At 41.1% G+C, this 19,008-nt stretch overlaps 1 protein-coding gene across 1 annotated transcript in view; it reads left to right on the top strand.

Moving 5' to 3' along the window:
* Positions 1-1,049: 1,049 nt before the first annotated feature.
* Positions 1,050-19,008, top strand: part of LOC123755789 (endoplasmic reticulum lectin 1) — a 50,563-nt gene continuing 32,604 nt past the window's right edge. Inside the window, exons 1-6 of the mRNA XM_045738586.2 lie at positions 1,050-1,600; positions 2,732-2,821; positions 6,271-6,351; positions 9,069-9,204; positions 14,126-14,390; positions 14,597-14,717. Coding sequence (XP_045594542.1) covers positions 1,472-1,600; positions 2,732-2,821; positions 6,271-6,351; positions 9,069-9,204; positions 14,126-14,390; positions 14,597-14,717 — 822 coding nt within the window. The 5' untranslated portion in view covers positions 1,050-1,471. The remainder of the gene's footprint in view (positions 1,601-2,731; positions 2,822-6,270; positions 6,352-9,068; positions 9,205-14,125; positions 14,391-14,596; positions 14,718-19,008) is intronic.

Here is a 19,008-nt window from a genome sequence, read left to right on the forward strand (position 1 = left end):
TTATGCACTCTGTCTCACTGTTGCTCTCATCGTTTATATTATCTGGCTCTGCAATATTGCTGTTATTTTGTACCACAATACCCTCTTCCTCCACACTACTGCTGCGGTTCTCTAAACTAATTCCCCACATGCTGATTGATTTTTTCGCAACACAATTTATAGTTTAATCTAAGTTAGTATTAAGTTTTAGTCTTAGTGTTTTTCCTGCCCGAAACGCTTTGCGTAATAGTGGCTTTAGGCATTGTATGTACTAGCTCTATCTATAAATCCATCAACTTTTGTATTTCACCTTGTATGTCTGTACTTTACCTGAATAAATATTTGTATTTGTATTTGTATTTTGTATTTGTAAGAATAGAGGCAGTCATATCAGTGATTCTAGTAGGTTTAGTGATTAAGGGTATGAGCAATCAGGAATTCATACAGTTGAGGAAACTAGCAGCTTTAGGGTTATCATGCTCGCAGAAGTCAATATTAAAATTCCCCGAAATTATTAGTTGCTTTTTGTTAAGTCTGTTTGCTAGTATTGCTAGTAACACAGCAAATGAGTTTTTAGGTTGTAAGTGGAGTGCCTCAAGGCTCTGTCCTGGGACCTCTGTTACTCATAATATATATAAATGATTTAGGTTCAGGTTTGAGCAGCAATATTTTCAAATTTGTCAATGATACAAAAATCAGGAGGATTAATAAACACGAAAAAAGACTCACTATTACTTCAAAATGATCTAAATAGGGGTTTGAAGTGGTCAAAGGTTTGGAGATGCAGTTTAATGCTGACAAATATAAGGTTTTGAAGCTAGGTAATGATGATAGAGTTTCAAGATATGAGTTAGATGGTGATTAAAAAAAAAACAGTCAGTAACTGGTGGATCTTAACTCCTTGGTTCTTAAGACCAGTAACATCACTAAGCCTACCAAGTGTCCTGCCCCCAACAATAGTAGGCCTATGCTGTACCAGTATTTCATCTTCCATGAGTAATTTTGACTTTTGAATTTGGCGGGCATAAGGAGGCTCCGCCCCCTCGCAACGTCATTGGTGTCGTGTCAACATATGAGAGATGGTAAACAAAAATCAGCTGCTGGCTTGGCCTGGCCTCGCTGACACTCCTGGCGTACACTCTCCGGACCTCACTGATATCCTGCTGACAAACCTGACACACTCCCTGCCATGCTGTCATTCTCTTCGCAGCACTGACACCAAAAGTGACACAGTCTTATCTTTGCTGACGCCCTACCTGACACTTTCGTTCCTGACACCTTAGTACCACGGCGAATTTTTCCCGGACCTGTTGACGCCGTAGCTGATAATTTCATGATCTTATTGATGCACATTTGTGGTCGCGTACACACACGTGATATTCATTCTTGGCTTAGCTGATGCACTCGTGGCCTGACTGACACTTAATTTTGTCCACCTGACATTATCCTGGCCACGCTGATACTCTCCTGGCCCAGCTGACACCCCTCAGCTATGGCCATCCTCGCATTCCTCGTGGCCTTCACATCTCCGCTCATTGTCCTCGCAGCCAACCAAATTAAAGGCCTGGATGATGCCATATTGTTTCGACTCCAATGGCCAGGCGCCGACAGCAGCCTCCTGGTGAGTCCAATGCCTTTCTGCTTTCCTGTTTTCCAGGTGATCCCAGACCTGGCCCAGTCTGCAGAGTGAGGCAATATGGTCGGCCCTCAGTCTGTGTGAGGGTTACATTCCTAGAAAAACTTGTACAAAACAATTTGATCTTACTGTGGTAGTACATTCAAGTTCGCTCTAGACTCCGAATTCTGGGTCTGAATTCTGGGCAGGACAGAAATAATTGGGCACGTTTCCTATCACCTAATGTGCTGTTCACCTAGCAGTAAATAGGTAGCCAGAAGTTAGTCAGCTTGTGGGGTTGCATCCTGACGAATCAATAATTCGACCTTGAGTTGGAGGGACCTTGATATAAGCCTAACATGTATATATACACTGGCTGCTTGCCCCCAAGAAAATGAATTATACAAATAATTACATTGTTATTAAAGTTAAGTTCCAGAGACCTCAAAATGTCCACCATTTTGTAGTCTTCTCAATAAAATATCTACATGAACATTAAATACTTGTCATGTTCTAGCCACCAAAACGGTGCATAATAAAATACAAAACATGTGGAAGTTGTCAGCATGCAAACTTGTAATACAAAAAATATAATTAAAAAGGTTGTGAAGAGTCATCAGAGTACTGTACTGTATACTGTATTTGGGTGTCAAACACCGCAAGAACATCTGTTGTTCAAGGAGACACAAGGGGACCCCCTGCTGAACAAGGGGAGCCGGTCGGCCGAGCGGACAGCACGCGGGACTTGTGATCCTGTGGTCCTGGGTTTGATCCCAGGCGCCGGCGAGAAACAATGGGCAGAGTTTCTTTCACCCTATGCCCCTGTTACCTAGCAGTAAAATAGGTACCTGGGTGTTAGTCAGCTGTCACGGACTGCTTCCTGGGGGTGGAGGCCTGGTCGAGGACCGGGCCGCAGGGATACTAAAAAGCCCCGAAATCATCTCAAGATAACCTCAAGATAGAAATCTATCTTTTCCCTAAAACTCATTTTACTACACCTATCCTGTCTGCCTTTTCTGTTTTATTAATAATGTTTCCTTTTACTTAAACATTTGAATGTTTCTTTTCTTGGTATGGTTTGCTTTCAAATATTTGTAAAGATGCAGGTTTTCTTGACGCATCTTTTTTTTCTGGCAGGAGTCACCTGATTATGAGAAGTTGGTCATGATGAGTGCCAATAATGAGCAGTACCAGTGCCTTGTGCCCATTAGCTATGGCAATAAAAATGTAAGTATTGTCCAGTGCTGCTCTATAAATGTTCAATCAGCTTCCAGTCTCAAATGGAATTACAGTATGTGGAACACTCCCATGTATTTACTAGTTTGGAATTTAGTGCTAAAATTAAAAAAAAATCCAGAAAATATTAACAATTTTGTTTCACAGCAATATTTGAAATAAAATTTGCATAAAATCATAGTACAATATTTTAATTAATAACAGCATAATAATGATTAGTATAAAGTAGCAAACTTTATTAGTATAAAGTAGCAAAAAAAAAAAAAAAAAAAAAAAAAAAAAAAAAATATATATATATATATATATATATATATATATATATATATATATATATATATATATATATATATATATATATATATGTATATGTATATGTATAATATATATATATGTATAATATATAATATATTATATTATTATATATATTATTATTATTATTACTGTATATGTATATTATTATGTATATGTATATTATTATGTATATGTATATTATTACTGTATTATATATATATATATATATATATATATATATATATATATATATATATATATATATATATATATATATATATATATATATATATATATATATATATATATATATATATATATATGTCGTACCTAGTAGCCAGAACGCACTTCTCAGCCTACTATGCAAGGCCCAATTTGCCTAATAAGCCAAGTTTTCATGAATTAATTGTTTTTCGACAACCTAACCTACCTAACCTAACCTAACTTTTTCGGCTACCTAACCTAACCTAACGTATTAAGATAGGTTAGGTTAGGTTAGGTAGGGTTGGTTAGGTTCGGTCATATATCTACGTTAATTTTAACTCCAATAAAAAAAAATTGACCTTATACATAATGAAATGGGTAGCTTTATCATTTCATAAGAAAAAAAATAGAGATAATATATTAATTCAGGAAAACTTGGCTTATTAGGCAAATCGGGCCTTGCATAGTAGGCCGAGAAGTGCGTTCTGGCTACTAGGTACGACATATATATATATATATATATATATATATATATATAAATGAACCAGCCTGAATGGTCCCCAAGACTATATGCAACTGAAAACTCACACCCCAAGAAGTGACTCAAACCCATACTGCCAGAAGCAACGCAACTGGTATGTACAGGACGCCCTAATCCTCTGGACCATCACGACCGGACATAAGGAGGTGATAGCCGAAGGTATTTGAACCCCCCCCCTTCCTGCCAGCACCCGGATGGTAATCTTGGGCAAAGCATTTTATCAAATCACCTCATTCTTTGGGGCACATGTGAGGAACACAAATGCGAACAAGCCTGAATGGTCCCTAGGACTATATGCAACTGAAAACTCACACCCTAAGAAGTGACTCGAACCCAAACTGCCAGGAGCAACACAACTGGTATGTACAGGACGCCTTAATCCACTTGACCATCAACTGGATTAACCCTTGCACTGCTCACCTATTTTCGGCAAAAACGTCTTGGTGCAATTGACAAGGACATATTTTTATTATTTTTACAAATGTTCAGGTAAATTTAATGTCAAAATGTTTCCAAAGTCAACTATTTCCATTTCAAAACACAAATAGTAATGAAAACATTAAAAAACATGAAAATATAGCCAAATTAAAAAACAAAAAGCACAACTCTCTGAGCGCCTAAAGGCGCTTTGCGCAGTGCAGTGGTTAAGGCGTCCTGTATTCTTAAAAAAGACGAATATCTGGCAAAAATGAACCTCATACTCTCTGACCAAACTAAATTCCAAAGGGTATTGAAGGACACTACAGCCGTATTGAAAACAAAGGTAAACAGATTGATCGAAACTGTGAATGCCAAGAAATCCGGACTCCACCTGCCAAAGATTATTGGGGAATACAAACCTGGGTAGGCGTATGGAAATGTCAAGACACACAAGCCTGGAAACCCACTTCGGCCAATCATCAGCCAGATACCCACACTCACGTACAGACTGGCAAAGCGACTCAACGGCTTGCTGACTCCTTATGTACCTTGTGCCCTCAGCCTGAAGTCTCCAAAGGAATTTGTTGACTTACTGCGGGGAACATGGGCCACAGGTATAAGAGCTTCGTTGGACGTAGAATCACTGTTTACCAACGTAACTGTGGATGAAACAATCGGGATGATAGCGGACAGAGTGTATCGTGATCTGGTCTGTACTCCTCTTGACATACCAGAAAACATTCTAAGGAAACTACTCCAAGCTTGTTCTAAAGAGGCACCCTTCTTGAGCCCTGATGGGCACATGTATAAGCAAGTAGATAGGGTTGCCATGGGTTCTCCCCTAGGTGTCCTGTTTGCGAACTTCTACATGGGTACTATCGAACGTTGGTCTTAGTTGACATGAACTTGAAACCGGCCATATACTGCAGGTATGTTGACGACATTTTTACACAGGTACCTGATGTTAGACATCTGCAGGAGCTGAAGGAGGCATTCGAGCAGAATTCTGTGTTGAGTTTCACTTACGAGATGGAGAAGGATGGGAAGCTGCCCTTTCTAGATGTAACAGTCATGGAAAGGAGTGGAGGTTTCCACACTGCAGTCTACACTAAGGAAACAAACATAGGAATGTGCCTCAATGCCAAAAGTGACTGCCCAGACAGGTACAAGAGGAGTGTTGTCAACGCTTACGTCGACCGTGCTCTCAGCCACAGTTCAGGATGGAAGCAAGTCGATGAAGAGCTCTGTAGGGTAAGGCAGGTCCTAGTCAACGGCTTCTCCAATGGTTTCGTTGAAGACATCATAAAAAGGAAGGTGAAACGTCATGCAACCTCTGAAGAGTCAACTAACACAACACCTGTACCCCCTATTAGACTATTTTACAGGAACTTCTTTTTCTTTTTTTACAGGAACTTCTTGTTCGCATTTTCCTTCTTGAAAATAAGGAAAATCACTCGGCCTATTAGGCAAACCGGGCCTTGCATACTAGGCCGAGAAGTGCGTTCTGGCTACTAGGTATGAGACACACACACACATATATATATAATATAATGTGTGTCATACCTAATACAGTACCCAGAACTGCACTACTTGGCCCTAGTATGCAAGGCCCAATTTGCCTGACAGGCAAAGTGATTTTCATTATTTTCAAATGTATCTTTCAAAATTGGTTTATTCCAATAAATATTATATTAAGAACATGATTTAGTGACTTAGGTATGTTACGTTAGGTTTGAACAAATTTCTCTGTTTTAACTCGCATAGAAATTTGTGATTAATTGGTACATATTTGGAAAGCCATTATTAACATGTAGAACATTTTGAGTTGTTGCAGTTACAGCCAAAATAAAAATGTATGGCTATTTGGTAAAATTATCAATGACAACTTGGCCTTGTTGACAAATTTTACCTAAAAAGCGAGAGTTGCATTTTCTTTATTTGGCTTTATTTAAGTTGGAAAATTCTGAGGACTCTCTATTTACAGGAGGATTCTGAAGTGTATGCTGGCCCCAATGCCTTAACTCTGCTGCTGCCACTCTTTAGGAAACAATCATGTGTTTTGCGGGTGAGTAATGCACACTGTTTGAACGAATATTTAACACTTTTGGCAATCTATGTTCTTTTGAAATATTATTATAGGTATACCCAAAAGGAGTTAGCCTATAGTTTTCATTGAATTATATAGGGTGTTCATTAAGTTTGCAACCATAGGACAAAATAGTTTTATTTGATTTGATTCACCAAATGTGTTTAATGTGGCCACAACTTATGACTGATACACAGATACCAACAAGGTATCCAGTCAGCAATCACACAGAAAATTACATCAGGAGTGGTAGTGTTATATGGGTCAATGATGTAATTACCTAAGTGTAGTTACAGGATGAGACCTATGCTCGTGGGGTGCCGTCTTCCCAGCACTCTGTCATATAACGCTTTGAAACTATTGACCGTTGTGGCCTCCACCACCTTCTCACCTAACTTGTTCCAACCATCTACCACTTTGTGTTTGAAAGTGAATTTTCTTAAATTTCTTCTGCAGCTCTGTTTAGTTGGTTTAAAGCTATGACCTCTTGTTCTTGAAGTTCCAAGTCTCGGGAATTCTTTCCTATCAATTTTATCGATTCCCGTTACTATTTTGTATGTAGTGATCATATCACCTCTTTACACTGGTGGTAAAGGGATTTACACCCAAGTCTTTCTCACTCTTCTGAGTGCTTTATCAAGGTCCGAGTGTATGATTAGGACAAGACTTGCATCTGAACGTCTAATGAGGCTGCTATCCTGGGTCCAGTCCTCTTTCCATTCCATTCAAATCCAAGAGGACTGGATCCAGGATAACTTACGATAATTTTGAGTTACGATGTAAATTTCATCGAAAAATGCGACTCGACATCCGATGGTGTTGTCGACTTCCGATATTTGTTGGTTCACGTTCGGGTCAACCGAGCGCATGGTTCCCGGTCACGCGGTCCAACCTGCCTCGGTTTACTACAGCTGCCCGCTCAGTGACGACCACGCCTATAGGAAATTACGCGTTTGTGGTGATCTTTTGCATTTTGAACATTAAAGTAATTATTATATATCACACCATGAGTCCCAGGAAAGTCAGTGGTAAGGCTCAACATATGAGATCCGATGTAAGAATGACCATAGAGCAGAAACAAGAGATCATTGTCACATTCTTAATCACGTGTATATTTTCGTGATATACACACAAGAGATCATTTATAAAAATGAAGATAGTGTGCGGGTTGTTGAACTGGCTAGTCGGTACAACAAATCTCAGTCAACGATATCCACCATACTGGCTAAGAAAAAGGACATTATGAGTGCTAAAGTGGCAAAAGGCGTATCAGTAATCACGAAACATAGAACACAAACACTTGAGGATGTTGAACAGTTATTATTAATTTGGATACACAACAAGGAGTTGGCGGGTGATAGCGTTTCAGAGGCCGTCGTTTGTGAAAAGGCAAGAAAATTGCATGAAGACCTTTTAAAGAAAACCCCTGGAACGAGTGATGCAGAAGTGAAAGAGTTTAAGGCGAGCAGGGGATGGTTTGAGAAATTTAGGAAAAGAAGTGGAATTCATAATGTTGTGAGGCATGGGGAGACTGCCTGCTCAGACAAACCAGCGGCTGAAAGATTCATTGGGGAATTTAAAGATTTTGTGCAGAGTGAGGCATACCTACCACAGCAAGTGTTTAATTGTGACGAGGCAGGGCTATTCTGGAAAAGATTGCCAAAGAAAACATACATTACCAAGGAGGAGAAGTCATTGCCTGGACACAAGCCTATGAAAGATCAGTTTACTCTTGTGTTGTGTGGTAATGCAAGTGGCGATTTGACAGCTGAGGAAATTTCTTCAGGGGAGGATGTGCCAGTACAGAATGTCTCTTCCTCAACAATTAAGAAAATGTGTGCAGCATGGGAAGAATTGCAAACCTTTGCTGAAACGACACACCCAAATCAAGCTGCAGTAGGTCATTGCCTTAACCTATTCAATGACACTGTGATGCATCATTACAGACAAATGTTATAACGAAGGGAAAAACAAATGTCTCTTGCCAAATTTGTAGCAAGACAAACAAGCACTGAACCACAACCAGGTCCTAGTGGTATTCAGGCAAAACGTAGGAGAGAGAGTACCCCAGAGAAAACATCACTGCCTGATGTGATAATGGAAGGGGACACCCCTTCCAAACAGTAACAACTCCTCCCCCCTCATCACCATCTTCCATATGCCATCAAGAGCCCTCCATAAAGGTAAGATAAACTTAGGTACTGTATTGTAGTTAGAAAAAACATTGTATTCAGTATAAAATGTATTTGTATGTTAATATTTTGGAGGGTGGGGAACGGATTAATTCAAATCCCTTTATTTCTTATGGGGAAAATCGCTTTGACTTATGATATTTCGACTTACGATCCATCTCTGAGAACAGATTAGCATCGTATGTCGAGGCCCCATTGGTGTGTGGGTTTTTATCCTATGTTATTATGTCTTTGAGAAGACATTATCATTACTAACTATCATTACTGTTACATTAACACTACTACTACCATTATTATTGCCATCACCATTGCTACCTCTACCATTGCTACCTCTACCATTACTATCACCATCGCTAACACTACCAACACCACCACCACCAATTGTATTGGAATATAATGAGATGTGACCAGGATTGTTCCCCTTAAAATAATAAATGTTATAACTTTGGATAAAGTCTTGGTCACATAATACTGTAGTCCATGTTTCTTTTTCTGTTTGTATAGATTGAGTCGTATTGGACATATGAACTGTGTCACGGTATGCACTTGAAGCAGTACAGAGAGGAACGAGAGGGCAAAACAGCACGTCTCCATGAATACATTTTGGGCATGTTCTTTTTAGACAATCTTCCCGAGCTAAGTATGTTGACACTTGTGTCGGTGACATTTATAGTGTGCATAATTAAACAGGTAGTGTTCCAAGGCTAGAAATTATCTGTGGTGTAGTTCTATGAAGTGAGTTCTGAATTTGTGGCAGGACACCTAGCCAGCTTGATGTGTATGTTAGGTGTTAAAAGTTTGTAATATGAATGGGGAAGACTGAGAAGTCGTTGCCATCAAAAAAGAATCACTGGATCAGCTTGTATCAGACATTTTAGTGAGTGAAGATTTGAGATTCAGTTACCAGATAGTGAAGGCAATGGGGGTTGGGGAAGGGGAATTAGTAACAAGGGCAGAACTGCATCCCCATATCATTGCTGTTATGGAGACAAAACTGACAAACATAAAAGAGGATATAATACTAGTACAGTATTCCCAAGAGGATACAGGTACTGTAGAAAGAAAAGAAAGGATAAATGGGGTTGGTGGGAGTAGTAGCCCTACTGGTACAACAACATTGGAGCTTTGAGGAGATAGAGATCCCAGATGTAATCGATTAGAAGGATTTTATACTAGGTATGATAACAGCAAGGACCATGAAGATAGTGGTAGGTGTTATTTACAACTGTCCATTAACTACAGAAAGGTCAAGGGAGGAATATGATAAATGTAATGAAACATGTCTGAAGATAATAGAAAAAACAGCCAATGGCAAGGAGAGCCAGAGCAAATATCTTAATACTTGGGAATTTTAACCACAGGGAAATAGACTGGCCAACAAAGGACTCTCATAGGTGGAGAGCAAGATTTGTGGATACTACAGACAAACACTTCCGGTGGCAGCAGATCAAGGAGCCGACTAGAGAAAGAGGAGGTAATCTACCAGCTACCCTAGACTGGTGTTTACCCAAAATGAAGATGTAAAGAATTAAAAATATGAGGTATCACTAGGAGCCAGAGAATTTAAAATTTGAGGTACCACTAGGAGCCAGTGACCACAAGCATTATCATGTTGAACTGAAAGAGAGAGTTGGGAAAAGGACAAGGACCTAGAGAGAATACAGAAGAGGGGATTACAGGAGGGTTAGGGATTATTTGCACAAGGTTCAATGAGAGACTGAAAGTCAGGAAAAAGAGATGATGACGCTCGTTACACTGGAATGCAAAGCAGTAACGAAACAGTACATACCTCTCGGATGGAAAGTGGACAAAAGAAGAATGACAAACCCGTGGTTCAACAGACGGTGCAAAGAAGAAAAAGAGAAGACCTGGAAAGGCCAAGAAAAAGCATAGGGACATAGTAGCATTGAGGCAAATTGGGAGGCACTAAAGAGGGCCAGGAATGAGTACACAAGAATCATGAGGTAGCAGAATACCAGTTTGAGAATGACACTGCAGCAAAAGCAAAGAGCTAACCTAAGTTGTTGCACAGACATTTATGGAGGAAAACCACTGTATGAGATCGTATGGTTAGATTTCATTGACAAGGAGGAGCACACTTGGAGAATAACAAAGAAGCATGTGAAGAACTCAACAAGAGGTTCCAAGAGGTCTTCAAACCAGAACCAGATTGGTGTCCAAATAGAGCTGACACCAGACAAACAGAAATGACACTAGACAGAATTGAAGTTACTGTAGAAGAGGTAAAAAAAAAAAATTACATGGAGGAATTGGATGTAACAAAAGCAGTAGGACCAGACAAGATATCACCATAGATACTGAAGAAAGGTTCAGGGAGCTTGTGTTACCATTAACTATTGTGTTTAACATTACACTGGAAATGGGAGAGCTACCAGAAAACTGGAAGGGGGTAAATGTGGTAAATGTAGCTCAAATATTCAGGGAACGGGACAGACATAAATACTGAACTATGGACTGGTGTTATTAACATGCATTCCATGTAAGATTCTAGAAAAAATCATAAGAAAAAGGATTGTAGAACATTTAGAGTAAATTTTATAAGACGAACAAAACTTCTTCAGAGATGGAAAATCGTGCTTAACAAACTTAATTGAATTCTATGATAAGTCACCAAAATTAGACAAGACAAGAAAGAATGGATAGACTGCATCTTTTTAGACTGCCAAAAAGCTTTTGATACAGTTCCTCATAAAACAATAATATAGAAGATGAAAAGACAAGCGGGGAATAACAAGAAAGACACTGGACTGGGTACAGTACTTGGCTGACAGGAAACAAAGGTAATAGTCAGAGAGGATATGTCAGGCTGGAAAGGAGTGGAAAGTGGTGTTCCACAAAGCTCTGTCCTAGGGCCAGTGTTGTTTTTAATTTATGTAAATAATCTCGCAGAGAGAGTGAGCTCGTACATGTCAATGTTTGCCGATAATGCAAAGTTAATAAGGAGAGTAAGAACTGAAGAGGACTCTAGGATGCTGCAAGGAGACCTTAACTGACTTCAGGAGTGGGCAGATATATGGCTGTTGGAATTCAATCCAAATATGTTCAAAGTAATGAAAATGGGTAGTGGAAACAAGAGACTTGTATATAACTATACCAAAATAAGGGGGAAGACAAATACAAGAAACAATGAGGGAAAAATACCTGGGAGTAGACATAATCCCAACACTAACACAAGAAGCTCATGTGACCAGGATGATGACAGCAGCATATTGGAAGTCAGCAAACATAAGAATGTCATTTAAGAATCTAAACAAGGAGGCTTTAAAGTCCATACACACTGCCTATGTAAGACCATTACTTGAGTATGCAGCACCAGCATGGAACCAACACCTTGTGAAGCATAAACATAAATGTGAGAAAGTTCAGAGGTTTGCAGGTAGATTAGTACCAAAATTGAGAGGTCTCAGTATGAGGAGAGCTTGAGAGAACTCGTCCTCATAACCTTAACCCTTAAGCTGCTAAGGGGTCCTGAGGAGATTTACACCCCTGTGCGCAAGAAAAAAAAATTCTAAAAAATTATTTCGTCTTCTAAAAATGTTAATTTGTGTTCCCTGAGCATGGGAAAAAAAATCGTAGGCGACATATTTTGGGCGCAATAGACTGAGGAAGTCTAGAAAAAAGTGGGCGTTGACAGAGTGGTCGTCAGAGCCGGTCAGCGTCACCCGAGCTGACAGGTGGGAGTTGCCACAAAGATATTATCACTTAATTATTTCAATGTCTCTGATTTTTTCTTAGTTTTTTGCAGTAATATTATTCAATAGTGTGTATTGTAATATATTTATATAATAAAAGTGGTGAATAATTGCTATACTCAAAAGTATGATGTGCATATTAGTGATTCAATTATTATGTTCATAAAACAATAAACAAATAGTTTTGCTGCTATTACACTCTATACACAGGTTATATATAAGTATCTGCATGTTTTGTTCACCATAACGAACCACTAAGTTGGTATTGAGAGTCGAAAAGCAATGAGGAGTGACCGCCACACACCAGCCAGCCACTCATTGCCACTCCCTCAACAACGCCTCACCCGTCCACTTTCTCCTCCCACCATCCTGTTTTTTATTTTATTCACAATACACAGACATTATATATAAGAATCTACATGTTTTGTTCACCACAACTGTACAACTAAGCTGATTTAGTTAGTTCAGGCACTAAGAGTCGTCGCTATACACAGTCAGCTGGCAGCTCCCTTACTCATTCAAGGTCACACACACTAAACTTTTTCCCCCAACAATACTGTTTGCAGTGTTATTACACTATATACACATATTATATATAAGTATCTACATGTTGTATGCACAGTAACTGTACACCTAAGCTTGTAGAGTGCTCAAAGAGCATAGTGGCCACCCTCTACACAGCCAGACAAATCATGCAGACGACGTCACCTCCGTCACCCAAATGGCTCCTCCCAGCATAATCCTTTTGCTGATATTACACTAATACACACATTATATACAAGTATCTACATTTGTGTTCACCATAGAGAACCACTGAGCTGGTATAGTGAATGCAGACAATAACAGGTGGCCACGCAGTCAGTAAACGATGCTATCTCCCTCCGTCTCTCAGCATCACTCCTCCCACAGCGCTAATTATTACATCAATCCTGCTATTATCACAACCCTGGTTATTTTTATCACAGTCAGGGGCTGATCTGTAATATTGTCATTGCTAAATAATAGCAATTATATATTTATTTTGACATTTTTCGGCGATGCTGTGGTCACAAGCTGAACAGCAATGCTGTTCGCCCATGCTGCATGCACCAGCCTTGGTCGCTCCAACAGTACTGGGGCTCTCACACCTGAGAATATTGCCCACGATTTTTTTTTAATAAATAGCGTCTGTTTACAGGAGCCCTGAGGAAGCCAGTGTGAACCCTGTGTAGCAGCCGGCCATTTGAATTGTGCCTGGCACCCTATGGCGTATATATACGCCATGCGCTCTGTGGGACATGTTACTCATGGCGTATATGTACGCCATGAGCAGTTTAAGGGTTAGAGGAGAGAAGAAACAGAGGGAGATATGAAAACTATGTTCAAGATTTTGAGGGAATAAGGTAAAGTAGATAAAGGAAGTCTTATTTAAATTAAAAATAGGTAGGACGAGGGGACATTGGTAGAAGCTGGACATGCAGTTGAGTCACAACAGAATGGAGTCAAAGATATAAGGAAGTTCTTGTTCCATGTACAGGTGGTAGGAAAGTGGAATGCATTGAAGGAGGAAGTTGTTGAAGCCAATTCCATCCACAACTTTAAAAGGAATATAATGAAAATATTAATATTTAGAGGGGTAATAGACACTCCAGTATAAATGGCCAGAAGTCGGGGCATAAAGAGCTAGATCTCCCTCCTCTGTGGTCACTGATAGTTTCCTGTCAGTGGAGGTAATATACCTATCCATATATACCTGTATACCTATCAGTATAAAGCACTGGAAGGCTTTTTATTTTATTGCATTAATAGGTTCTAAATTTGTAAAACATTATTGATAGAAAACAGGTAGTTAAAATATTTTATTTATAGTGACACAACTTGAAGTGGAACTTAAAGAAAATCCAAACCCCGATACTCCAACTACCAAAATAGAAGGGATTAACATGCCGTACTTTATGGTGAACTACACGCACGGCACCATCTGTGACCTCACTGGAAAACCTCGTCTCAGTCACATTTTGTTCGTGTGTTATGAAGAGGGACGACACGAGATCTACAGCATAAAGGAGACATACACCTGCGAATATGAAATAGTTGTTCTGTCACCATATCTCTGTCAGCATCCGTCATACAGGTCTGTGCTTAATTTATTTGGTTGATAGATTGTGGAGTGTGAAGTTTGTATGGAAAGTTTTGTATAAGTGAGATCTGGTATATTAAATAGGTAGACAGATGGCTATATGAAGAGAGTACATAATTTAACATTTTAAGGAATTGCTCATAAACTTTTAAGGACTTACAATTTATAATTTCTTTTTCTTCTTGTTTTGTTACTGACAGACCTCATGATTTACCTCAAACCAACCTCCATTGTGTGCCAATGAATGGCAGCCCAAAAAGACCCCGCAATCTTCTCAAGATTGAAGCAGAAAGTCTTAAGTTGCGTTCTAATGGGGCCATGGTAAGTTGGCCACAAGTTTTTTGCTTCAACTTGAAGAACTCTCTCTTGCACCTTCTTCCTTTTTAATTTAATAATTTATGTTATTATATATTTTTTAATTTTCCACCCTAATTCTTAAGCACTGTTTGTGCTCTGCTGTCATGGCTTCTGCAACCTGTGTCAGAGGCTGGATGCAGATAACTCTGATGCAATACTAAGCAGAGAATAATAATGGTAACAAGTCCCAATAATGTAGCAGAAATAAATAACCCAATTCACATATAACATGAAAGTGAATTTCATGCCATACATGTAGGTATGGTAAATACTTGTTTGGAAATAGATTTTTCTTTGGAGAGCCCTGTCAGCTCCCTGAAGCTATCCCAGTGATATAGTGCTATCCTATTTGGGGTCATCAGTCACAGTTCTTGTTGCCTACCATGGACCAGCGCCAGAACCTGGCCCCCTCAGGTTCTGCACAGTGGTCCATTGCACAGAGAGCAATTGCCTTAGAGCACTGTACATTTAAAGTACAGTGGCACCTCGATTAACGAGTTTAATCCGTTCTGGCACCGAGCTCGTTATGTGGAAAACTCGTCTTGAGAAACAAATTTCCCCATTTAAAATAAAGGAAATAAATTTAATCCGTTCCACTCCCAAAAACATCCATACATGTATGACATTTTATAATGTAAATATAATACTGCACATGTAATTATAAATGTTTTGTTGTACTGTTTTCATGTTTACCTTATGTAGAGTCGTTGCTGGCATGAGGGAGACGATGGGGAGGTGGGGGAGAAGGGGAGGGGTTACGGAGTGGAAGGAGAATCCACCTCCGAGTCAGGTGGCCTCTCTCTTCTTGGAAATTTCACCCCACTGGGACTGGGTTGTGGTTCACTATCACTTGCTCGTCTTTTCTCTACTTTTGCAAAGAACGTGTCTATTGACAATTGCATTTGTCTTTGTTTTAGGATGTCCCTAAAACAAGACAGCAAATTGTCATTAAACATGTTCACACACCATGTTGTCACTGCTTTATCAGGTTGATGCTTTTCCAAGAATGTGGTCACCTTTTCAAACATTCCCAACACTTCCCTAATCTCACTGGAAAAGGCAGCATCCTCCCTTACCTCCTCCTCCTCCCCTTACTAATGGTGTAAATTGTTGATGAGGACCTGCTATACTCCCTTGTGAGATCAGTCACACGGACACCACGCTCATGCTTTGCTATAATTTCCTTCTTCAAATCCACAGTAATTGTCTTTCTTCCTCTTGACAACACAATCTTTAGCAAGTAGGTTCTTTGGTGACGTCGTGCGTTACAAATTGTAGTCACAAAACCACAAAAATCCAAAGAAAAGTGCAACTAAACACAGAGGGATGCTTGTCGTGCATGATACAACAGCAACAACACTGGTGTCGGAGGCATCCGAGAATTTGCGAGAACCCGCGAGACGCTAGGAAGTACCATGTGGTTTTGCTCGTTAAGAGGTGAAGCTCATCAACAGAGACAAATTTGCTGCGAGTGGCTTGCTTGTTACTCGAAATGCTCGTAGATAGAGAGCCGCTCGTTAATCGAGGTGCCACTGTATGTCATACATGCCATCAAAAACGAAGGGCACCCAGAAAGGTAGACGAATCAAAACAGACCACTGCCTGGTTGAAAATAGTGAGCTTCTGTATGTCCTCAAAAGAGCAAAAGAACTCCTAGAAAGAAAACAAACACGCAACACTTCATCCAACTAAACCCCCGTTCATTAGCGCTACCCCTTCCCCACCATGAGGGGAGGGGGAGCCAGCAACCCACCAATCAAGTTTTTGAATGATGTGCTTGGCGGTCAAACGTCACTCGGGCCGCAATTTCTGTTCTGCATTTTTGCCTCGACGGCTGTTCCTACACTTGTCAAGTGTGCCTGCTTAGAGTTCAGGATATCGGAGCTGCATGTGTCTAGGGCCACCTTCCGTAGGTGCTCCGTGAGTACTGCCGTTGCGTGGTCAAATTTATCTTTCCCTGGGGTATTTGGGAATCACTTCCCCTTAGGAGGCTTCCTTTCCTAACTTGTGGTTGTCCTCACCCTTTGGGTAGACCAGTGGTCTTGGGTTTTCCGTCTTGCCCCAGGTAGGGGAATGTTTGCTGGTGGGGCGCAGCCTGCATTTGCTATCACGTGGTGACCGATGTTTTACTCCAGCTGCTAGTTGGCTAGTTGTGAGGTTTCGTTTTTTCTGTGGAGAGCTCTTCCGGCTTCTTTGAGCTATCAGGCTAATATGTGATACATTAGACCAGGGCATCAGTCAATGGAGTTCAGCCTACCTGGGACCAGATCCAGGCCTCCCTCAGAGAGGCACAGGGAGCAATGGTCCCTGGAACCCCCCCCCCCCCCCCCCCCGGTGGTTGGGTTTTTTCTTATCTGCCAAAGACTGGGGTTAGGCACCCAGAAAGGTAGGGATAACAAAACAGACCCTACATGATAAGAATATTGCAATCGAAAACCGAAGAGGTAGAATTGCCTCAAATCCCAAGGAAACCAGCAAACAAGCAAACGTCACACCATGCCGCAGTGCTCATCTGTGCGACCCTCCCCTCCCCTCCCCAGGAGGGGGAGGGGGAGCCCCGGACCCCCAATGCTGGCAACCCAGCAACTCCAGTTCGTTGGCTAATGGGATCTGGGGCGGTCGTCAACTTTTGCCTCGGATTCCTAGCAGTGTTTTGCCTTAGTGGAGTCCAATATCCTAGCAGCGGCCAGTCTCGGTTCATTCCCATGTCCACGGAATGGATGGTCGATACCGACTCCTTCAGTTGGCTCTGCCAGATGTATGGACTCCTGGAAGGGGACCTCTTTACGTCGGCGTGGTCGAGACATCTACCGATATGTGTGGAGCTCTTCCCCAACTACGGGACTGTTGTGGTGGATGCCTTTCGGCAGGACTAGTCAAGGTGAGTTACCTGTACCTCTTTCTCCCGGTCAAGCTATTAGTTTGGGTTCTGACTCGGTTGGAGTCATACCAAGGGAGAGTAGTCCTTATGGCCCCATGGTGGCCGGCCCAGTCTTAGTTCGGCGCGGCTTTCTGCAACTCCGCCTCTTCCAGCAGGTCTGACCAATCCAGTACACGGCTGGTTCGGTCTTCTCCGCTTTTTGCATCTGGTCTTTTTGACGGGTTTATCGGCATCTGTATGGTGATCAGGTGGCTTCGTTGATGGTGTCCCTTCGTTGAAGTTTCCTGCCATTTTTTCTGCCATTTTCTCTCTTCATAATTTGTCTTCTAATTCTAATCAGGTTGTCTTGCCCTTTCTGTCTTATATTTTTCAGGATCGTCATTTGATGCCTAATACTGTCACCTTATACTGTATTGTGTGGTGCTGGTGGAGCCGCTCCAGCTTGCGTTCAAGGTGGATGTCACTTCTGCCTCATTCTGTAAGCTTTCTCGTGCTTTATTTCGCCTCCAGCCTGCTCATGCGCCGCATGAACCGTCCTGGTCATGGACAGGGTGCTCTCCTTTCTTTCCTCTCCTTGGTTTGTGGTGGCCCCATTTGGTTCAAGATTGTTTTTCCAAGGCTTTGTTTCTGTTGGCATTGGCCTCTGGTGGTCGGGTCGGTGAGCTTCATGCTCTCCTCTGGTGCAGTAGTTTCTGCTCTTTCGGTCCTGGTGGTCAGCTTGTTCGGTTGCACCCTTCTCCTTCTTTTCTGACGAAGAACGAGATGGCTGCTTTCCGGAGGGGTTCTTGGGTCATTGATGCTTGGTTGGTCAGGCCGGGGGTGCATCATGTGTTGTCCAGTTGCAGCTCTTCACTGTTATCTGTGCTCTTCAACTTCAGTGGTTGGGGATGCCTTTGGGTTGATCCTGTTTTCTTCATTCCTTGTTCCAGGGCTCGGGGTCTCTCAGGTCGTCCGCAGGTTTATTAAGTCTAGCCAGCCTGCTGTCTATCCTCGCGCCCATAACGTTAGGACGTTTACTGCATTGGCTGCCATATTTAGCAATATGTCCTGGGCTGATATTCAGGCACAGGGATTTTGGAGGTTGAACAGGATAAAGTAGGATGCTGGATACTCAGTTTTCTGTCAAACAGGACTCAGCGAGTAACAGTCAACCATATAAAATCTAGTCCAAGTGCAGTTAAAAGCTCTGTACCTCAGGGTACAGTCCTTGCACCGCTGCTTTTCCTTATTCTCATATCAGATATAGACAAAAATACAAGTCACAGCTTTGTATCATCCTTTGCAGATGACACAAAAATCAGTATGAAAATTACCTCGGCTGAAGACATTGAAAAACTTCAAGCTGATATTAATAAAGTTTTCGACTGGGCATCA

Source organism: Procambarus clarkii, chromosome 43, assembly GCF_040958095.1.
Source record: "Procambarus clarkii isolate CNS0578487 chromosome 43, FALCON_Pclarkii_2.0, whole genome shotgun sequence".
In the NCBI taxonomy this organism is placed as follows: Eukaryota; Metazoa; Arthropoda; class Malacostraca; order Decapoda; family Cambaridae; genus Procambarus; species Procambarus clarkii.